This window comes from Oryx dammah, unplaced genomic scaffold (assembly GCF_014754425.2).
Source record: "Oryx dammah isolate SB20612 unplaced genomic scaffold, SCBI_Odam_1.1 HiC_scaffold_11227, whole genome shotgun sequence".
NCBI classification, from domain to species: domain Eukaryota; kingdom Metazoa; phylum Chordata; class Mammalia; order Artiodactyla; family Bovidae; genus Oryx; species Oryx dammah.
This window is the reverse complement of record NW_024080620.1, coordinates 2,056,464-2,071,499: the sequence shown is the minus strand read 5'-3', so window position 1 is coordinate 2,071,499 and position 15,036 is coordinate 2,056,464. Positions and strand designations below refer to the sequence as shown.

General features: G+C 40.5%; 1 protein-coding gene across 1 annotated transcript in view; it reads right to left on the bottom strand.

Moving 5' to 3' along the window:
• The window catches only part of LOC120861095 (glutamate-rich protein 3-like), a 125,303-nt gene that overhangs the window by 88,160 nt on the left and 22,107 nt on the right, over positions 1 to 15,036 (bottom strand). The window contains exons 2-3 of the mRNA XM_040236757.1: positions 2,871 to 2,964; positions 176 to 301 (exon numbers count right to left, since the gene is read on the bottom strand). Of these exons, the coding sequence (XP_040092691.1) occupies positions 176 to 301; positions 2,871 to 2,964 (220 nt within the window). The remainder of the gene's footprint in view (positions 1 to 175; positions 302 to 2,870; positions 2,965 to 15,036) is intronic.

The following is a 15,036-nucleotide window of genomic DNA, read 5'->3' as shown; positions in this document are numbered from 1 at the left end:
TTTGGTGTCTTGCCTCCTCTTACTACCTAGAGAGATATACAGTATTTCTCAGGTCACCTTGTTTCATTCATTTTTAACGAAATACAGTAAGAATTCCCCCTGCTTCTGGGTACAAAAAGTATTAATTTTCTTACTAGAAAGTATCAGTTGTAAAGGAAATAGTTAATACTTGTACCTCCATATCAAGAACCTTATGGAAAATAGCCTGGGCTAAGCACTCCCGGATATATTTTTGGTGATCCTTCTTCATGATGTTTAGTTTGTATTCCTTTTCAGAAAGTATTCTTCCATTTCTTGTGATCTGTCATGAATAAATAAAACATACATAGAAACACAAAGCAGAGAAATAGATGGACAGTCAGTCAATCGAAAGAAAAATAGGCAGCATCTTTAAAGCCTAGAGTATAGTACTATGGTTCACTTTTAATGAATGTTTCATAAGAGGGGAAAAAAGCAAAAGGCGGTCTCATAAACTCATCATTGGGAAAACACATACAGGTGGTGCACTTGATGTTTAAAACAAGGTTTTCATTAGTGTAACAATTTTCCCTTGATAGAACCCAGGTGTTCTTTTCATTTCTTTTTTTTTTTTTTTTTGAACACATTGGGGAAGAAGGGGGAGTGCTGCCTTGAAACAATAAATAGGAGCAGTGATCATAAGACTGATAATCTCACAGGAAATACTTTGAAGGGCAAAACGTAAGCTACAGAGGATCTCATCAATTTGTTTTTAAAATAATTGGTTTCATTACTTTGTTTTCACACTGCTTTTCTTCTTCTACTCTCCAGCCCAGAATGTAATTTAATTTGCTGTGATTCAGATATTTTCAGATTATATAGTACTAGAGATACAAAGTATCCCAGATGGGTTTCCAGAGACATCATTGCAAGTCCCAGGAGTGATAGTTTCTGGTTTTTATTTTATTCCTTCCTAAGTGCTATAGGTATATTTGTTCTATTTTTAATATCTTCCCTAAACTGAGGATGTTATACTTCCTAGAATGTTCATCTTCTTCCTTTTCCCTTATTTAAATACTGCTCTTCTCTTCACATCTAATTCAAGTCCACCTATTTCTTAACTGATAACTAGGTTTTTAGCACTGTTGTTGCAACATATTGGAGTATTGAGATCAACTAGAATTGTGCTACAAGTGATTGGTTATTGATCATCTTTTTCATGAATGCATTTTCTAACGGAAGAAAGGGGTGTGGTTATAGAAAGTGTGCTTGGAATTGTGAATAAATCAGTTACAGACCTTGAAATGTGTTGTCCATGGGATACCATGTCCTATTTATCCAATCAGGAAAAATTGTTGAGAACTTCCTGTACTGCCCCTCCCTCAGCAATTAACGTTGTTATTTCTCCCCAGTTAGACTGGAAGCTCCTATAGGGCAGAAGTTCTTAAACCTGAGATGAAGAATCACCTGGAAGACAAGCTAAAAAACACTGAAGGGCCCTCCTCCAGTTTCTGACTTAACAGATCTGGAGTGTTGTTGTTTTGTTGCTGACCCTTTGTAACCAAATGGACTGTGGCCCACCAGCATCCTCTGTCCATGGGATTTCCCAGGCAAGAATACTGAAGTGGGTTGCCATTTCCTTCTCCGGGGGTCTTCCCTGATCAAACCTGTGTATCCTGCATTAGCAGGTGGATTCTTTACCATCTGAGCCATCAGGGAAGCAGATCTGGAGTGGTGCTCTAACAAGTTCCCAGATGATGCTGAACACTCCCGATTCAGGGACTGTATTTGCACGACTGCTCTAGAGAAAGGGCTGTGTCTTTGCTGTTTGAGTTGCCATGTATATAATTGGTATTCAATAAGTGCTTGTTAATGATGTTGATAAGAAATACAAAGTCCTTCCCATTTCATAGGAAGCTCATGGACTGTTATCCAAAAACGCAGTGTTAATAGCAACCACAGTAATTACAACAACCATTTCTTCTACCTCTCTGATTGTCACAACTCTGAGTGCTGGGTATCATTATCTTCATTATCTTTCTTCAACTGAACACTTTGGAGCTGAGAAACTTAAGTGTTTTGCTGAAGATTTTGTCTTGTAAATGGCAGAGCCAGGTTTCAGCCAGGTCTATCTGATAACAAAGCCCCAGGAGACAAAAAGCAAACTCTCTGAGATCTACCCAGATAGAGTGCCAAGCACATAAACAACAATTAGAAATGCGCTGCATATCCTTTCAACACCATGGCAACAAGAGTTAAGGAAACTCACTGTGTTTTAAGAAAGTAAACAGCTAAAATCGTTAGTCACACTTTTTATAACCACACCCCTTACTTTGAATGGAAAGCTATAGTATTTTTTAAAGGTTTTCACATTATAGACATTTAGAGAAGTGGAAATTTTCTGGAAATGGTAGTTTTGGAGCTAATGAAAGACACTAATGTATCAATAAACTGTCACATGAATGAAAGAGTTTTTAAAAATTTAAAGGAAAATTTTAAACTGTTCATATCTTCCACATCATATTCTGTGATTATTAAAAACAATATTTTTTCCTGAAGACAGTAAAGACTTCTCTATCCTAACTCCCTAATAGTTCCTGGTTTATACAATATGTTCAATAAATATGTGCTGAATAAATGAGTGAATAAGCAAATGAAATATGTTGTTGGAAAATAACAGGGATTTTCCTTAATAATTTATAAGTTGCCTTAGCAGCCATCCTGATCCCTCTTCTTATCTTTTGAAAGATAGACTCAAATAGATAAATCAGAGCTTTGGAAAGGAAGTAATTGTTCTAAAATGAGGGAAGGGAAAAATGTCATTGTTAAGTTCAAAGAGGAAACTAGAAAAGATAGGGAAATATTGGTCTTAATGAAACAAGAGGGTAGGTAGAAACAAAACCGAATCTTACCAGCCCTGATCTTAAGAGATGCCGCCTTATCCTTGTATTGTTAAAATATCCAGCCAGGTGTTTATCCGTGAGACTATTATATGCAGCAAGTAATCTGGAACAGAAAAATGAAACCATTAAGGTTTTATGAAGTGTTACTTGATAACCAAGGAATTCTTGACTCTCATCCCCAAAGTATGCATTATCTTTCACTCATCCAGCCAACCAGTCATTTGTGTATGTGTTTAATAAGCAGGTATTAAGCACCTATTGGGGCTTCCCTGGTGGCTCAGATGGTAAAGAATCAGCCAGCAATTTGGAAGACCTGGGTTCAATTCTTGGGTTGGGAAGATCCCCTGGAGGAGGACATGGCAACCAACTCCAGTTGGAGAAGACTCTTGAGAGTCCCTTGGACTGCAAGGAGATCAAACCAGTCCATCCTAAAGGAAATCAGTCCTGAACATTCATTGGAAGGACTGATACTGAAACAGAACCTCCAATACTTTGGCCACCAGATGCAAAGAGCCAACTCATTAGAGAAGACCCTGATGCTGGGAAAGATTGAAGGCAGGAGGAGAAGGGGATGACAGAGGATGAGATGATTGGATGGCATCACCAACTTGGTGGACATGAGTTTGAGCAAGCTCTGGGAGATGGTGATGCACAGGGAAACCTACTGTGCTGTAGTCCATGGGCTTGCAAAAAGTCGGACATGACTGAGTGACTGAACAACAAGCACCTATTGTGTTCTAGGTTTGATGATAAGAACTGGGAGACAGTTTAATGCCATTTTATCTCACAGACAAGTATGGAAATCAGATGTGAACTATTAAATTGGTTATGAAAAATCCAATAACAGAAAAATACAAAAAAAAACATGAGGATACAGGGAAGAAGATCAGCAACTCCTCTTGTCAAGAAAGTCTTCTTAGAACTTCCACAGTGGTCCGGTGGCGGGGAGTCCGCCTGCCAGTCGGCCTCATCCCTGGTCCACATGGATCCACATGCCACCAGGCAACTGAGACCTTCCTTAAGAGACTTGTCTTGGGCGGTTGCAAGATGAGTATCTCTCCACACCTGCCCACCAGAATCTTAAAAGCTTATACAGAGGCCTTAACTGGGTTCAGTCATGTACAGGGTCCCAGTGGTCTCAACAACACATTGCTCTCTCAAGTCTGGGGCATACATTCCATGGACGAGGAGTGGGGGGTGAGGAGCCTCTGATTACCCAGGTCCAGCTTGAGGTGGTCATATGCTTTCAATAACCTCATTAAATACCTCTGCTAGATTTGAAGACCAGGGGGCACATTATTTTCGGTATCCTTACTGATGCTATTTATTATGTTGAACACATCTAAATAATGATGTGTTCAACACATGAAGGTACAATTTTGTTTGTGAAACATTCTTATTGGTATAAGTTTCTAACTAGCTCAAGCTCAGCAATTTAGAAGTGTTAACTTCCACATATATAGCTCGACAATTTCATTAATTCCACATCCAGAACCAAAAAAAGAAATTCATAGAATTACAGTTGATTTCTAGGGTTTTTCACTTAAAAGAGAACAAATTGGTTCCCTGGTCATATGCTACACCTTGGTAGATAGTTAAAATAAGGGTATAAATTAAAGTTTGAAACTATGTTTTCTAAGTTTTAACCTATCCTTCATTAACTGTTATCTTACAAAAGCAGGTACACTATACATGTACATATATGCATGAATGTGCACACACATATATATACATACACATAAATATGACTGTGTGTATATACATAGACATAGGGAGTGAAGGAAAACACATCAATCTAAACACAGCCCTAACATAAAGCTGTCCTAACAAATGCATGCCCTATTACCTGCCATAAAGATTAATAATCTATATGTTTAATGAACAGCTGATCCTTAACTTAAACTTATTCTGAGACCAGAGCAGGGACACATATCATAGAATGAAGTAAATGTCATTAGCAACAATTTTATTTAGCTATTTGCACTACCTTAATTACATGGAGATAGTGTTGGTGACCTTTTCCTGTCTCTTCTCCTTAATGCCCACCTCAGGAAAGTTCCATGCTGTTGAATAGTATGGAAAGTTTGATTTTGTCCACAAAAGAGAGTGAAAAGCATTTACAAAGCTCAGAAGCCAAGGTGCCACATGAGAGTTGCAGATGTATGAACAACTGCGGAAACCATTATTTCACTGGGTTTACGTAAAAAGACAACCTGAGGGCTTCGGTAATGCACACACAAGACCAGCCCTGGGTAATGCTTTGAAACCATCTTTTAAATCAACTGTCTTGGTGTCCTATAGTTCATCAAAGGTTTCCTGTCTCCAAAAGGTCAACGTTGTATCCCTTACCCTTTCTGAATCTCAGAATACCTTTTCAGCAACTCATTTCAGAAAGGTGAGCAGGTGTCTCTCAGTCCTAACAATCATGATTCCACAGTTCACAGATTCTTAAGCTAAATCATTAAACTGATATCATATATAGTCTTTTTTGTCTGTTTTTCAGGCTCACTTTTTTTTTCAGGCTCACATTTTTAAAAATCAATAGTTTTGGAATAACTATGAGTGCTAAAACCCTGATTAAATGTAGCAGGGTCAAAATGTTAAGATAATGTGAACCTCAACTTCCCTAATGACAGTAAAATATCCCATTCTTTTCATTTAGACTTTGAAACATTTTTAATATTTAGGTCTTAATAAGAAAACTTAGCCAGCTTTGGCACCATCTCATTCTAATTCTGCTCTCTCAGGCTCGTATTGAATGAGTATGTGTCTATGAGGCCCCTCCAATCTTACTGAGAAGTGCAATAGATCTAGGCAAGTTGAAATCTTTGCACACATCAGTTTTCTCACCTTCTACTGTTTAGGAAAGATTGAGGGCCCCTGGTAGGGATGCCATGTGTAAAGCATCTCTTTCCGTGACTATGAATAATAACCAGCTGGGTCCCCTCAGGCTCAGTCATTTCTTTTTCAGACAATGCCTTAATTTTTTTAAACTGAAATTTTAGATAAATGAGTTATTTGCTAACAAGAAACTATACTAGATTATATACAGATTTAGTAAAATGGTTGTTATGGATTGAATGTATGTTTCCCCCCAAAATTCACAGGTTGAAGAACTCCCTAGCAGTACAGTGGTTAGGACTCTGAGATTCCACTTGCAGGGAGCACTGGTCAGGGATCTGGGATCCCACAGGCCCAGTGGTGCTGCCGGAAAAAAAAAAAAACAGAAAAAAAAGCACAGGTTGAAACCCTATTCCCCCATATGATGATATTAGGAGGGGGGCCCTTTGGGAGGTGGCTAGGTCATGAGGGTGAGCTCTTAGAATGAGATTAATACTGTATAAAAGAGACCCCAGAGAGCTCCCATGTCCCTTCCACCATGTGAGGACACAGCAAAATGGCCATCCACGAACCAAGAAGTGAGTTTTCACCAGACACTAAATCAGCTAGTGCCTTGATCTTGAATTTACCAACCTCCAGAATTGTGAGAAACAATTTCTGTGGTTTATGCTGTCATAATACCAGATTATGGTATTCTGTACAACAGACTGAACAGAGACAGCAAATAATGCAAACATTTCCACAGTCAACATATAAATGTCACCCTCATTGTGACCATCAAGCCCCCTTCACAGGGAGAGGGTAGCAATCCCATGGCTCAGTCACAGCCATGATCTGTCTCATCCTTTCCACTGTTTCTCTTCACAGGCCTTGGTATGATTTGCAGCTTCCTTTTGCATGTATTCAATTACAAGATTTACAATTACAGCCACACTTAGGTTTAGCAGAGCTCTTCCGATCTTTCTGCCTTTGTTCTCTCCACTCACTGCTACTGTTCCTCCTCCCCAACACACACACACACACACACACACACACACACACACACACACACATGTTGTTTCCTTGCATCCAGCACAACCCTGGACCAGATGAGGTCACCTCGCCTGGGTTGGGATTGCACTGCGTCTTGAATATTCCATTCTTTTGCAAGTTACTGTCGGCATCCATCAAAGCTGGACTTCCTGGTCACCCACATCGGCCCTGTGATCCTCTCCTGCTCCTATCTGTAAGATCAACAGCTGTGTTGGTCACAGTGACCACCTGGCTACTGTGATCACATCACTCACACGCCATGCTGTTTACACAAAGGCCCATAACTAACTGGCCAAACCAACCTGTTGGCTTCTTTACATGAAGGACAAGACTCTGTACACAACCCCAGTACACTGGATGGGGAACGACCCACTTTCTGGCTCAATGCACTGGGAAAACTTTCCCCCAGGAAACAAAGCAACTCTACGATGATTCCTGTTTCCCCCGCTTCAGTCTGCACCTCCCCATTCCTGTGGTGCCTGAGTATTAATGAGCAGCTGCTGAGTCACAGGGAGAGCGGCCTTCCCAGCTGCAGCCTTTCAACATTTGACCCTTCAACCCTTGACTCCTGCCTCCCACCATGTAGATGATATAATAAGGGCTCTGAACTAAAAAGGTCAGTTCTTATCAATCCCTCCATCTGCCCCTTAGAGAGTCTATCCCATAGAAACCCAGACTAAAAGGAAAGTCACGATAATATGCATCACAGACCATTTACTGAGTACTGACTATTTTCAGGGCATTCTGTACAGCCCCAGGGACCCAGAGATGGCACAGACACTGTACTCATGGAGCTCCAATGAGGGGCTATGCATGTACATAGGTGTGTGTGTTTGCGTGTGTGTGTGTTCACACATGCTTGATTTCTTCCCATGTCATAGGCTAATTCTTTCACAAATAGTTACTGGGTGTCCCCATGTCAGACACCATGCCCTCAGCTGGGGAAGGAGTGTGGAATCTCTGTCCCATTCTGCAGATTACACTTTCACATACATAGTCCTACTTGTCTGCTTCCAGGCCTCTGGAATGTGAGCAGTATCTGTTACAGCTCTTCCATCTTCCTAAAATGGAAAAGCTCCAAAACAGGATTATTGCTTAAGGTGAGTCAGTCCAAAGAAAACATAATGAGAGTAAGGTATCCTGGACCACACTGATAGAGGGATCTCTTGAACTCCAACACCTACTCCCAGCATGCCAGTCCCCACAATGTCTACTTCTGTAGAGGGAGGGATGTAGGGAGGGAGAGGGATATAGTGGTGAAGACGCAGCTTCAGTCCAATCTGGTTTTACCATTCCTGGCTCCACAGCTGGGAGCACATGACTTAACCTCTCCATGCCTTGATGATTCTGCCTTGCACAAAACACTTGAACAGTCACACAATTCAGTCAAGTTCTTTGCTACTTTACAACAAAGATCACCTTTCCTTCAGTTTCCGATGACATATTCCTCATTTCTGTCTGAGACTCCATCAGAATGGCCATTACCATCCGTATTTCTACCAGTGTTCTCTACTGTGATGTGTTGTGTATGAAGATGGATGCTTCCTCTCCTGCTCCCTTTTCTTTGAGTCCTCATGAGAATCACCTTTAAAAGCTCCTTCAGGAGAAAATATTTTCACACCATATGTATCTGATAAGGGGTTAATATCAAAATTATATAAAGAATTCATACAACTCAATAGCAAAAGCAAACAAAATAAAAAACACAAAACACAGATAATCAGATTAGAAAATGGGAAAAACACCTGAATAGATATTTTTTCCAAAGATTTATAAATGGTCAAGAGGAACATGAAGAGGTGCTCAGCATCATTAGCCACCAGGGAAATGCAAATCAAAAACACACTGAAATATTATCTCACACCTGTTAAAATGATTATTATCAAAAAGACAAGAGATAACATGTTTTGCCAAGGATGTAGAGCAAAGAAAATCTGTGTGCACTGTTGGTGGGAATTTAAATTGGTGTGGCCACTGTGGAAAACAGTATGGAGGTTTCTCAAAAAATTAAAAAAGAGAACTCCCATATGATCCAACATCCCACACTTGGGTACATATATAGAGGAAATAAAATCACTATCTCAAAAAGGTATCTATACTTCCATGTTCACTTGGAGCATTATTCATAATAATCAAGACATGGAAACAACTTCAGTATCCATCAATAGAAAAATGGATAAAGAAAATGTAATACATGCACACAGACTTGAATATTATTCAGCCGTAAAAAAATGAGCAAATCCTGTCCTTTATGACACAAATGGACCTTGAAGATAGTCAAGTAAAATAAGCCAGAATGTGAAAAAGAAACACTGTATGATCTCACTTATATATGGAATCTAAAAAATCCAAACACAGAAACACAACAGAAGGGTGACTGCCAGGGACTCAGGGGTGGGAGAAATGGAAGAGATTGATTAAAGGTACAAACTTCTGATTATAAGGTAAGTAAGTTCTGGGAATCTAACACACAGCATGGTGACCTAGCAAGGTTATGCACAAAATCCTTCAAGCTAGGCTTCAGCAGTACCTTAACCAAGAAATTCCAGATGTACAAGCTGGGTTTCGAAGAGGCAGAGAAACCAGAGATCAAATTGCCAACACTTGTTGGATCATGGAAAAAGCAAAGGAGTTCCAGAAAAACATCTGCTTCATTGACTATGTTAAAGCCTCTGACTGTGTGGATCACAATAAACTATGGAAAATCCTTAAAGAGATGGAAATATCAGATCATCTTACCTGTCTTCTGAGAAACCTGTATGTATGCCAAGAAGCAACAGTTAGAACCGGACATGAAACAACCAGTTCAAAATTGGGAAAGGAGTCTAACAATATTGTATATTGTCACCCTGCTTATTTAATTTATATGCAGAGTACCTCATGCAAAATGCGGGGCTGGATGATGTACAAGCTGGAATCAAGATTGCCAGGAGTATTTACACCACAGAAATTGGCAAACACTACAAGTAAAGTCTCTTTTTTTCTTTCTGAAAAGCCAGTTTATCAGCATACCACTGACTAAATTTAAAAATAAGTAGCAAGATATATAACATGGGATAAATAAAATGATTAATTATATGAGCAAAAATATAGAAATATGTTTTATATACTTTTAATCCAGAAATTGATCTTTTGTATTTAATATTTGACCAAGTGGCCTCATATTCCTATTCAACTTTCTCCTATCCCTGACAACAACAACAAAAAAAACATAAGGACTCCAACAAATCCACTGACATTTTTCAGCAGCATTTCAATCAGGAAATTTTATGCAGGATGTCCCTTTACATTGCCACAAATGGAAAGATTCAACTCATCTACCAATCTGGAAAAACTGATTACACCATTGTATGCTCAACAGAATCAAGTGAGACTTAGGTGAATGAGCGCAGTTTTATTATTAAGGATGAGAAGCCTAATCAAGAAGTACTTTGCATTTCAGAGGTCACTAAATCTGCAATTTGTAGAGTTTGATGGTGTCCAAGGGGGGCCTATATCAAATCTCCACTGCAAAGCAGGCTTTCAGCCAGATAAAATGTTTCCTCAACTCGCATACCAAGTGCTTATACTGGGAAAGCAAGTTAAACGAACCACAGGATATTATGGCTTGCTTGCCTTCACGTTACAGTTCAAGAAGAATGGAGCACAGTGCACCAATCCAAATGTCTCTCTTTCTGTCCATCAGAAAAAAATTTGTAAGAATCCACTGAACTCCCACTGCATGAAGAAACTCATCACACTCAAGCCAGCCAACCAAATGAAAGACTTTGAATCACAGTAAGAGTCTTAGCAAAGAAAGTTAATAATATCTAGATGGAAACAACTCCCCCAAATAAAATATTTGAAGGCAGCACTAATAACTAGAAAAAGCTTTCTATCATTAAAAATTGCAAGTTTGTTATTAAAGAGTAGGAAATTCAAGAAATATGTGACCTGACCCCTTAACTCTTAAGAGATGCAATGATTTTCCTGCAATTAGTTAAGGCAAATGCATTTATAACACTTCCTGCCCAAAGTAAATTTAATGAGATTTAAAAAAAAAGGAAATGATTGGGAGCCAGAAGGCTTGAGGTCAAATAATAACTCTACCCCTTAAAAGATGTCTGGCCCTGGAGAATTCAATCTTCTTCCCTTTACAATTATTGTCACCATGAAGTAAAATGCTGTGACTGCTTCCTGAAGGAGATGATCTATGCTTATGGGTCTGGAAACAGATTTACCTGGAGCCCTTCCCAGGTGGTGCTAGTGGTAAAGAACCCACCTGCCAATGCAGAAGACATAAGAGACACAGGCTTGAACCCCGGGTCAGGAAGACCCTCTGGAGGAGGGCATGGCGTCCCACTTCAGTATTTCTTGCCTGGAAAATCCCATGGACAGAGGAGCCTGACAGACGATAGTCCATAGGGTTGCAAAGAGTCAGACATGACTGAAGTGACTTAGTACAGCATATTACATCACTGGATTACAGAAATTCATATGTGAAAAGGTCTGGTCAACTCCCTCATTTTATATTTAGGAAACTGAGGTTCTAAAAGTAGGCATGATTCATTAGTACACTCAGATCCATGTCCTCACAAAGAAAATGCAGAACGTCTCAGGAGTTCCCACAAAATTGTTCCTATCCCTTTCCTTCGGTCTTTGTCTTGCCTTCCACCAGAATTTCTTTCATCCATGTTTAATCACTCCATTTAGATTCTTACAAGATTCTTCCCTGTACACTTCTCATCTGTTGTAGTATGGAGCCAGGTCCACTGTAAATACCTATCCAAAAGTGGTTGAATGAATGCTCAATCATTAATAGAAATCAAATATATTAGTCCAATTCATCAATGTATAACCTTTAAAAAAAATCATGTGGACGAATCATAACATTTCTTCTGCTTCAGGGTAAGAACGGAAAACAATCTACAAGAGATTGAAGAGCGTGTTTTACATGCTCTCTGTTAATGCAGAATGCTCAGTGTCGATGAGCACACATCGCTGACAGTGTTAGTGTTGCTGTTTTGGTTTTGTCAAATAAGTGCCTTTGTGGTGTGCTTCAAAGTTACATTAGAATAAAAGTTCCCAGGGAGGCAAGGAAAAAAAAAACCGTTTGAGGAAACTTGAAGAAAGACCAGGACAGAAGAGCAATTGACATAAGGGTCAATTATTTTCCAACCCTTTATAAGAAAACTCTGCCAACTAAAATTAAACCATGAGTTTCTGCTGCCTGCCCCTTTATAGAGGGTGATTGGACGGACTAATATCATATAAATGATTTTGTATTATATTCTTCATTTTTTTATTTGCATCCAAATCTGCCGTACTTCAGCAATTATGCTAAATATTGATTTACAATTTCTCTCAGTTTATTCTAATTAGGCATCCAGATGTGATCCATCAGGTTATTTTATTTATGGCCTTAATATTAACAGTTAGAACTGGACATGGAACAACAGACTGGTTCCAAATAGGAAAAGGAGTACATCAAGGCCGTATATTGTCACCCTGCCTATTTAACTTCTATGCAGAGTACATCATGAGAAACGCTGGACTGGAAGAAACACAAGCTGGAATCAAGATTGCCAGGAGAAATATCAGTAACCCCAGATATGCAGATGACACCACCCTTATGGCAGAAAGTGAAGAGGAACTAAAAAGCCTCTTGATGAAAGTGAAAGAGGAGAGCGAAAAAGTTGGCTCAACATTCAGAAAACGAAGATCATGGCATCCGGTCCCATCACTTCATGGGAAATAGATGGGGAAACAGTGGAAACAGTGTCAGGCTTTATTTTGGGGGGCTCCAGAATCACTGCGGATGGTGACTGCAGCCATGAAATTAAAAGATGCTTACTCCTTGGAAGAAAAGTTATGACCAACCTAGATAGTATATTCAAAAGCAGAGACATTACTTGGCCGACTAAGGTCCGTCTAGTCAAGGCGTGTGGTCATATATGGATGTGAGAGTTAGACTGTGAAGAAGGCTGAGCACCGAAGAATTGATGCTTTTGAACTGTGGTATTGGAGAAGACTCTTGAGAGTCTTTTGGACTGCAAGGAGATCCAACCAGTCCATTATAAAGGAGATCAGCCCTGGGATTTCTTTGGAAGAAATGATGCTAAAGCTGAAGCTCCAGTACTTTGGCCACCTCATGTGAAGAGTTGACTCATTGGAAAAGACTCTGATGCTGAGAGGGATTGGGGGCAGGAGGAGAAGGGGACAACAGAGGATGAGATGGCTGGATGGCATCACGGACTCGATGGACGTGAGTCTGAGTGAACTCCAGGAGATGGTGGTGGACAAGGAAGCTTGGCGTGCTGCGATTCATGGGGTCGCAAAGAGTCAGACACAACTGAGCAACTGAACTGAACTGAACTGAACTGATTAACAGTGTGGAGTGACTAGTAAAAACAAAGCTAGTGTCCAAACTGTGCTGACTGCTGGCAAGATAGTTTTTGCAGTGTTCACAGATGAGGCAAGAGAAAAACAGGTCATGAGGAGTCAGTTGCTAATTGTCTATAAGAACTGACTTGAGCCACAAAGCTCTTCTCTGGAGACTTAAGAATTTTTTATCTTTTAATAACAAAACAATTGTGGCCACTTCAAAAATATTCATTAATAGAAGAATAATATCCAAACACGGAGAAGGCAATGGCACCTCACTCCAGTACTCTTGCCTGGAAAATCCCATGGATGGAGGAGCCTGGTAGGCTACAGTCCATGGGGTCGCACAGAGTCAGACACGACTGAGCGACTTCACTTTCACTTTTCACTTTCATGCACTGGAGAAGGAAATGGCAACCCACTCCAGTGTTCTTGCCTGGAGAATCCCAGGGACAGGAGAGCCTGGTGGACTGCCGTCTATGGGGTCGCACAGAGTTGGACACGACTGAAGCGACGCAACAGCAGCAGCAGCAATAACCAAACTAAGGGAGAGGAGTAGGCTGTTTGGAGGAAAGGTGACCAACAGGAAAGTTCTAGAAACCAATATTTCTTATCACTAGCATTTATTGATCATTTCCTTTTTTGTAGTGCACAGTAAATTCTCTATGTTAGTTGTTGTTGTTTAGTCACTCTTTGTGACCCTATGGACTGTACCCTCCAGGTTCCTCTGTCCATGGGATAATCCAGGCAAGAATCCTGGAGTAAGTTGCCATGTCTTCCTCCAGGGGATCTTCCAGACCCAGGTATCTAACCCACATCTCCTGTGTCTCCGGTATTGGCAGGTAAATTCTTTACCACCGAGCCATCTGGGAAGCCCAAACTCTCTATATAACATGCACTGTATATTTTAACTCTCAAAACAACCCTGCAAAGTACTATTATCCTCCCTCTTCATAGATGAATAAACTGAAATGTAGAGTAGTTATTATAGACAATTAGCTCACAACTGGAGAAGGCAATGGCATCCCTTTCCAGTCCTCTTGCCTGAAAAATCCCATGGATGGAGGAGCCTGGTGGGCTACAGTCCATGGGGTCGCACAGAGTCAGACACGACTGAGTGACTTCACTTTCACTTTTCACTTTCATGCATTGGAGAAGGAAATGGCGACCCACTCCAGTGTTCTTGCCTGGAGAATCCCAGGGCTGGGGGAGCCTGGTGGGCTGCCATCTATGGGGTCGCACAGAGTTGGACATGACTGAAGCGACTTAGCAGCAGCAGCAGCAGCTCACAACTAGTTAAAAGGCATATTCTGAAATCAAACAAGGAGCTGTTATGCTTTAATCACTCTACTGAACTGTGCTCTATGAAGTACAACTGCCCCCACGGAGCTCAGCCTGGAGAAGGAAAGGCATGTAGGGTGTCAGTAAGTGAACAGTCAGCCTGTAAAAGGTGCTAAGAAGGCAGGACTGTGACAGGTGACGAGTGAAAGTTCAGGGAGGATGTATTAGCTCAGTAAAAAGAAAATTGTTTAAAAATCAAAGGAAGGGCCTGTAAGATGGTGTGCCCCACGCTCCCAGGACTGGATGGTTTTGTGACAGCAGTGAAGAGTTTTAACAGGGAAATGGTATGACCAGATTACCCTAACCCTCCTTTTAACACCAAATTCCTCCTGTTGTGTCTTGAGGAGGTAGAGGATAGTAGGTAGTTGAGAGTCTGACCTCTCTAGTCTGGTTTCCTGAGTTTTCTGGTTTTCTGATTACTAGACTAGCAATCAGAGGCAAGGGTTACAGTACAGTTCAGTTCAGTCCCTCAGTCGTGTCTAACTCTTTGCAACCCCATGGACTGCAGCATACCAAGCTTCCCTCTCCATTACCACTCCCAGAGCTTGCTCAAACTCATGTCCGTCAAGTGGTGATGCCATCCAACCATCTCATCCTC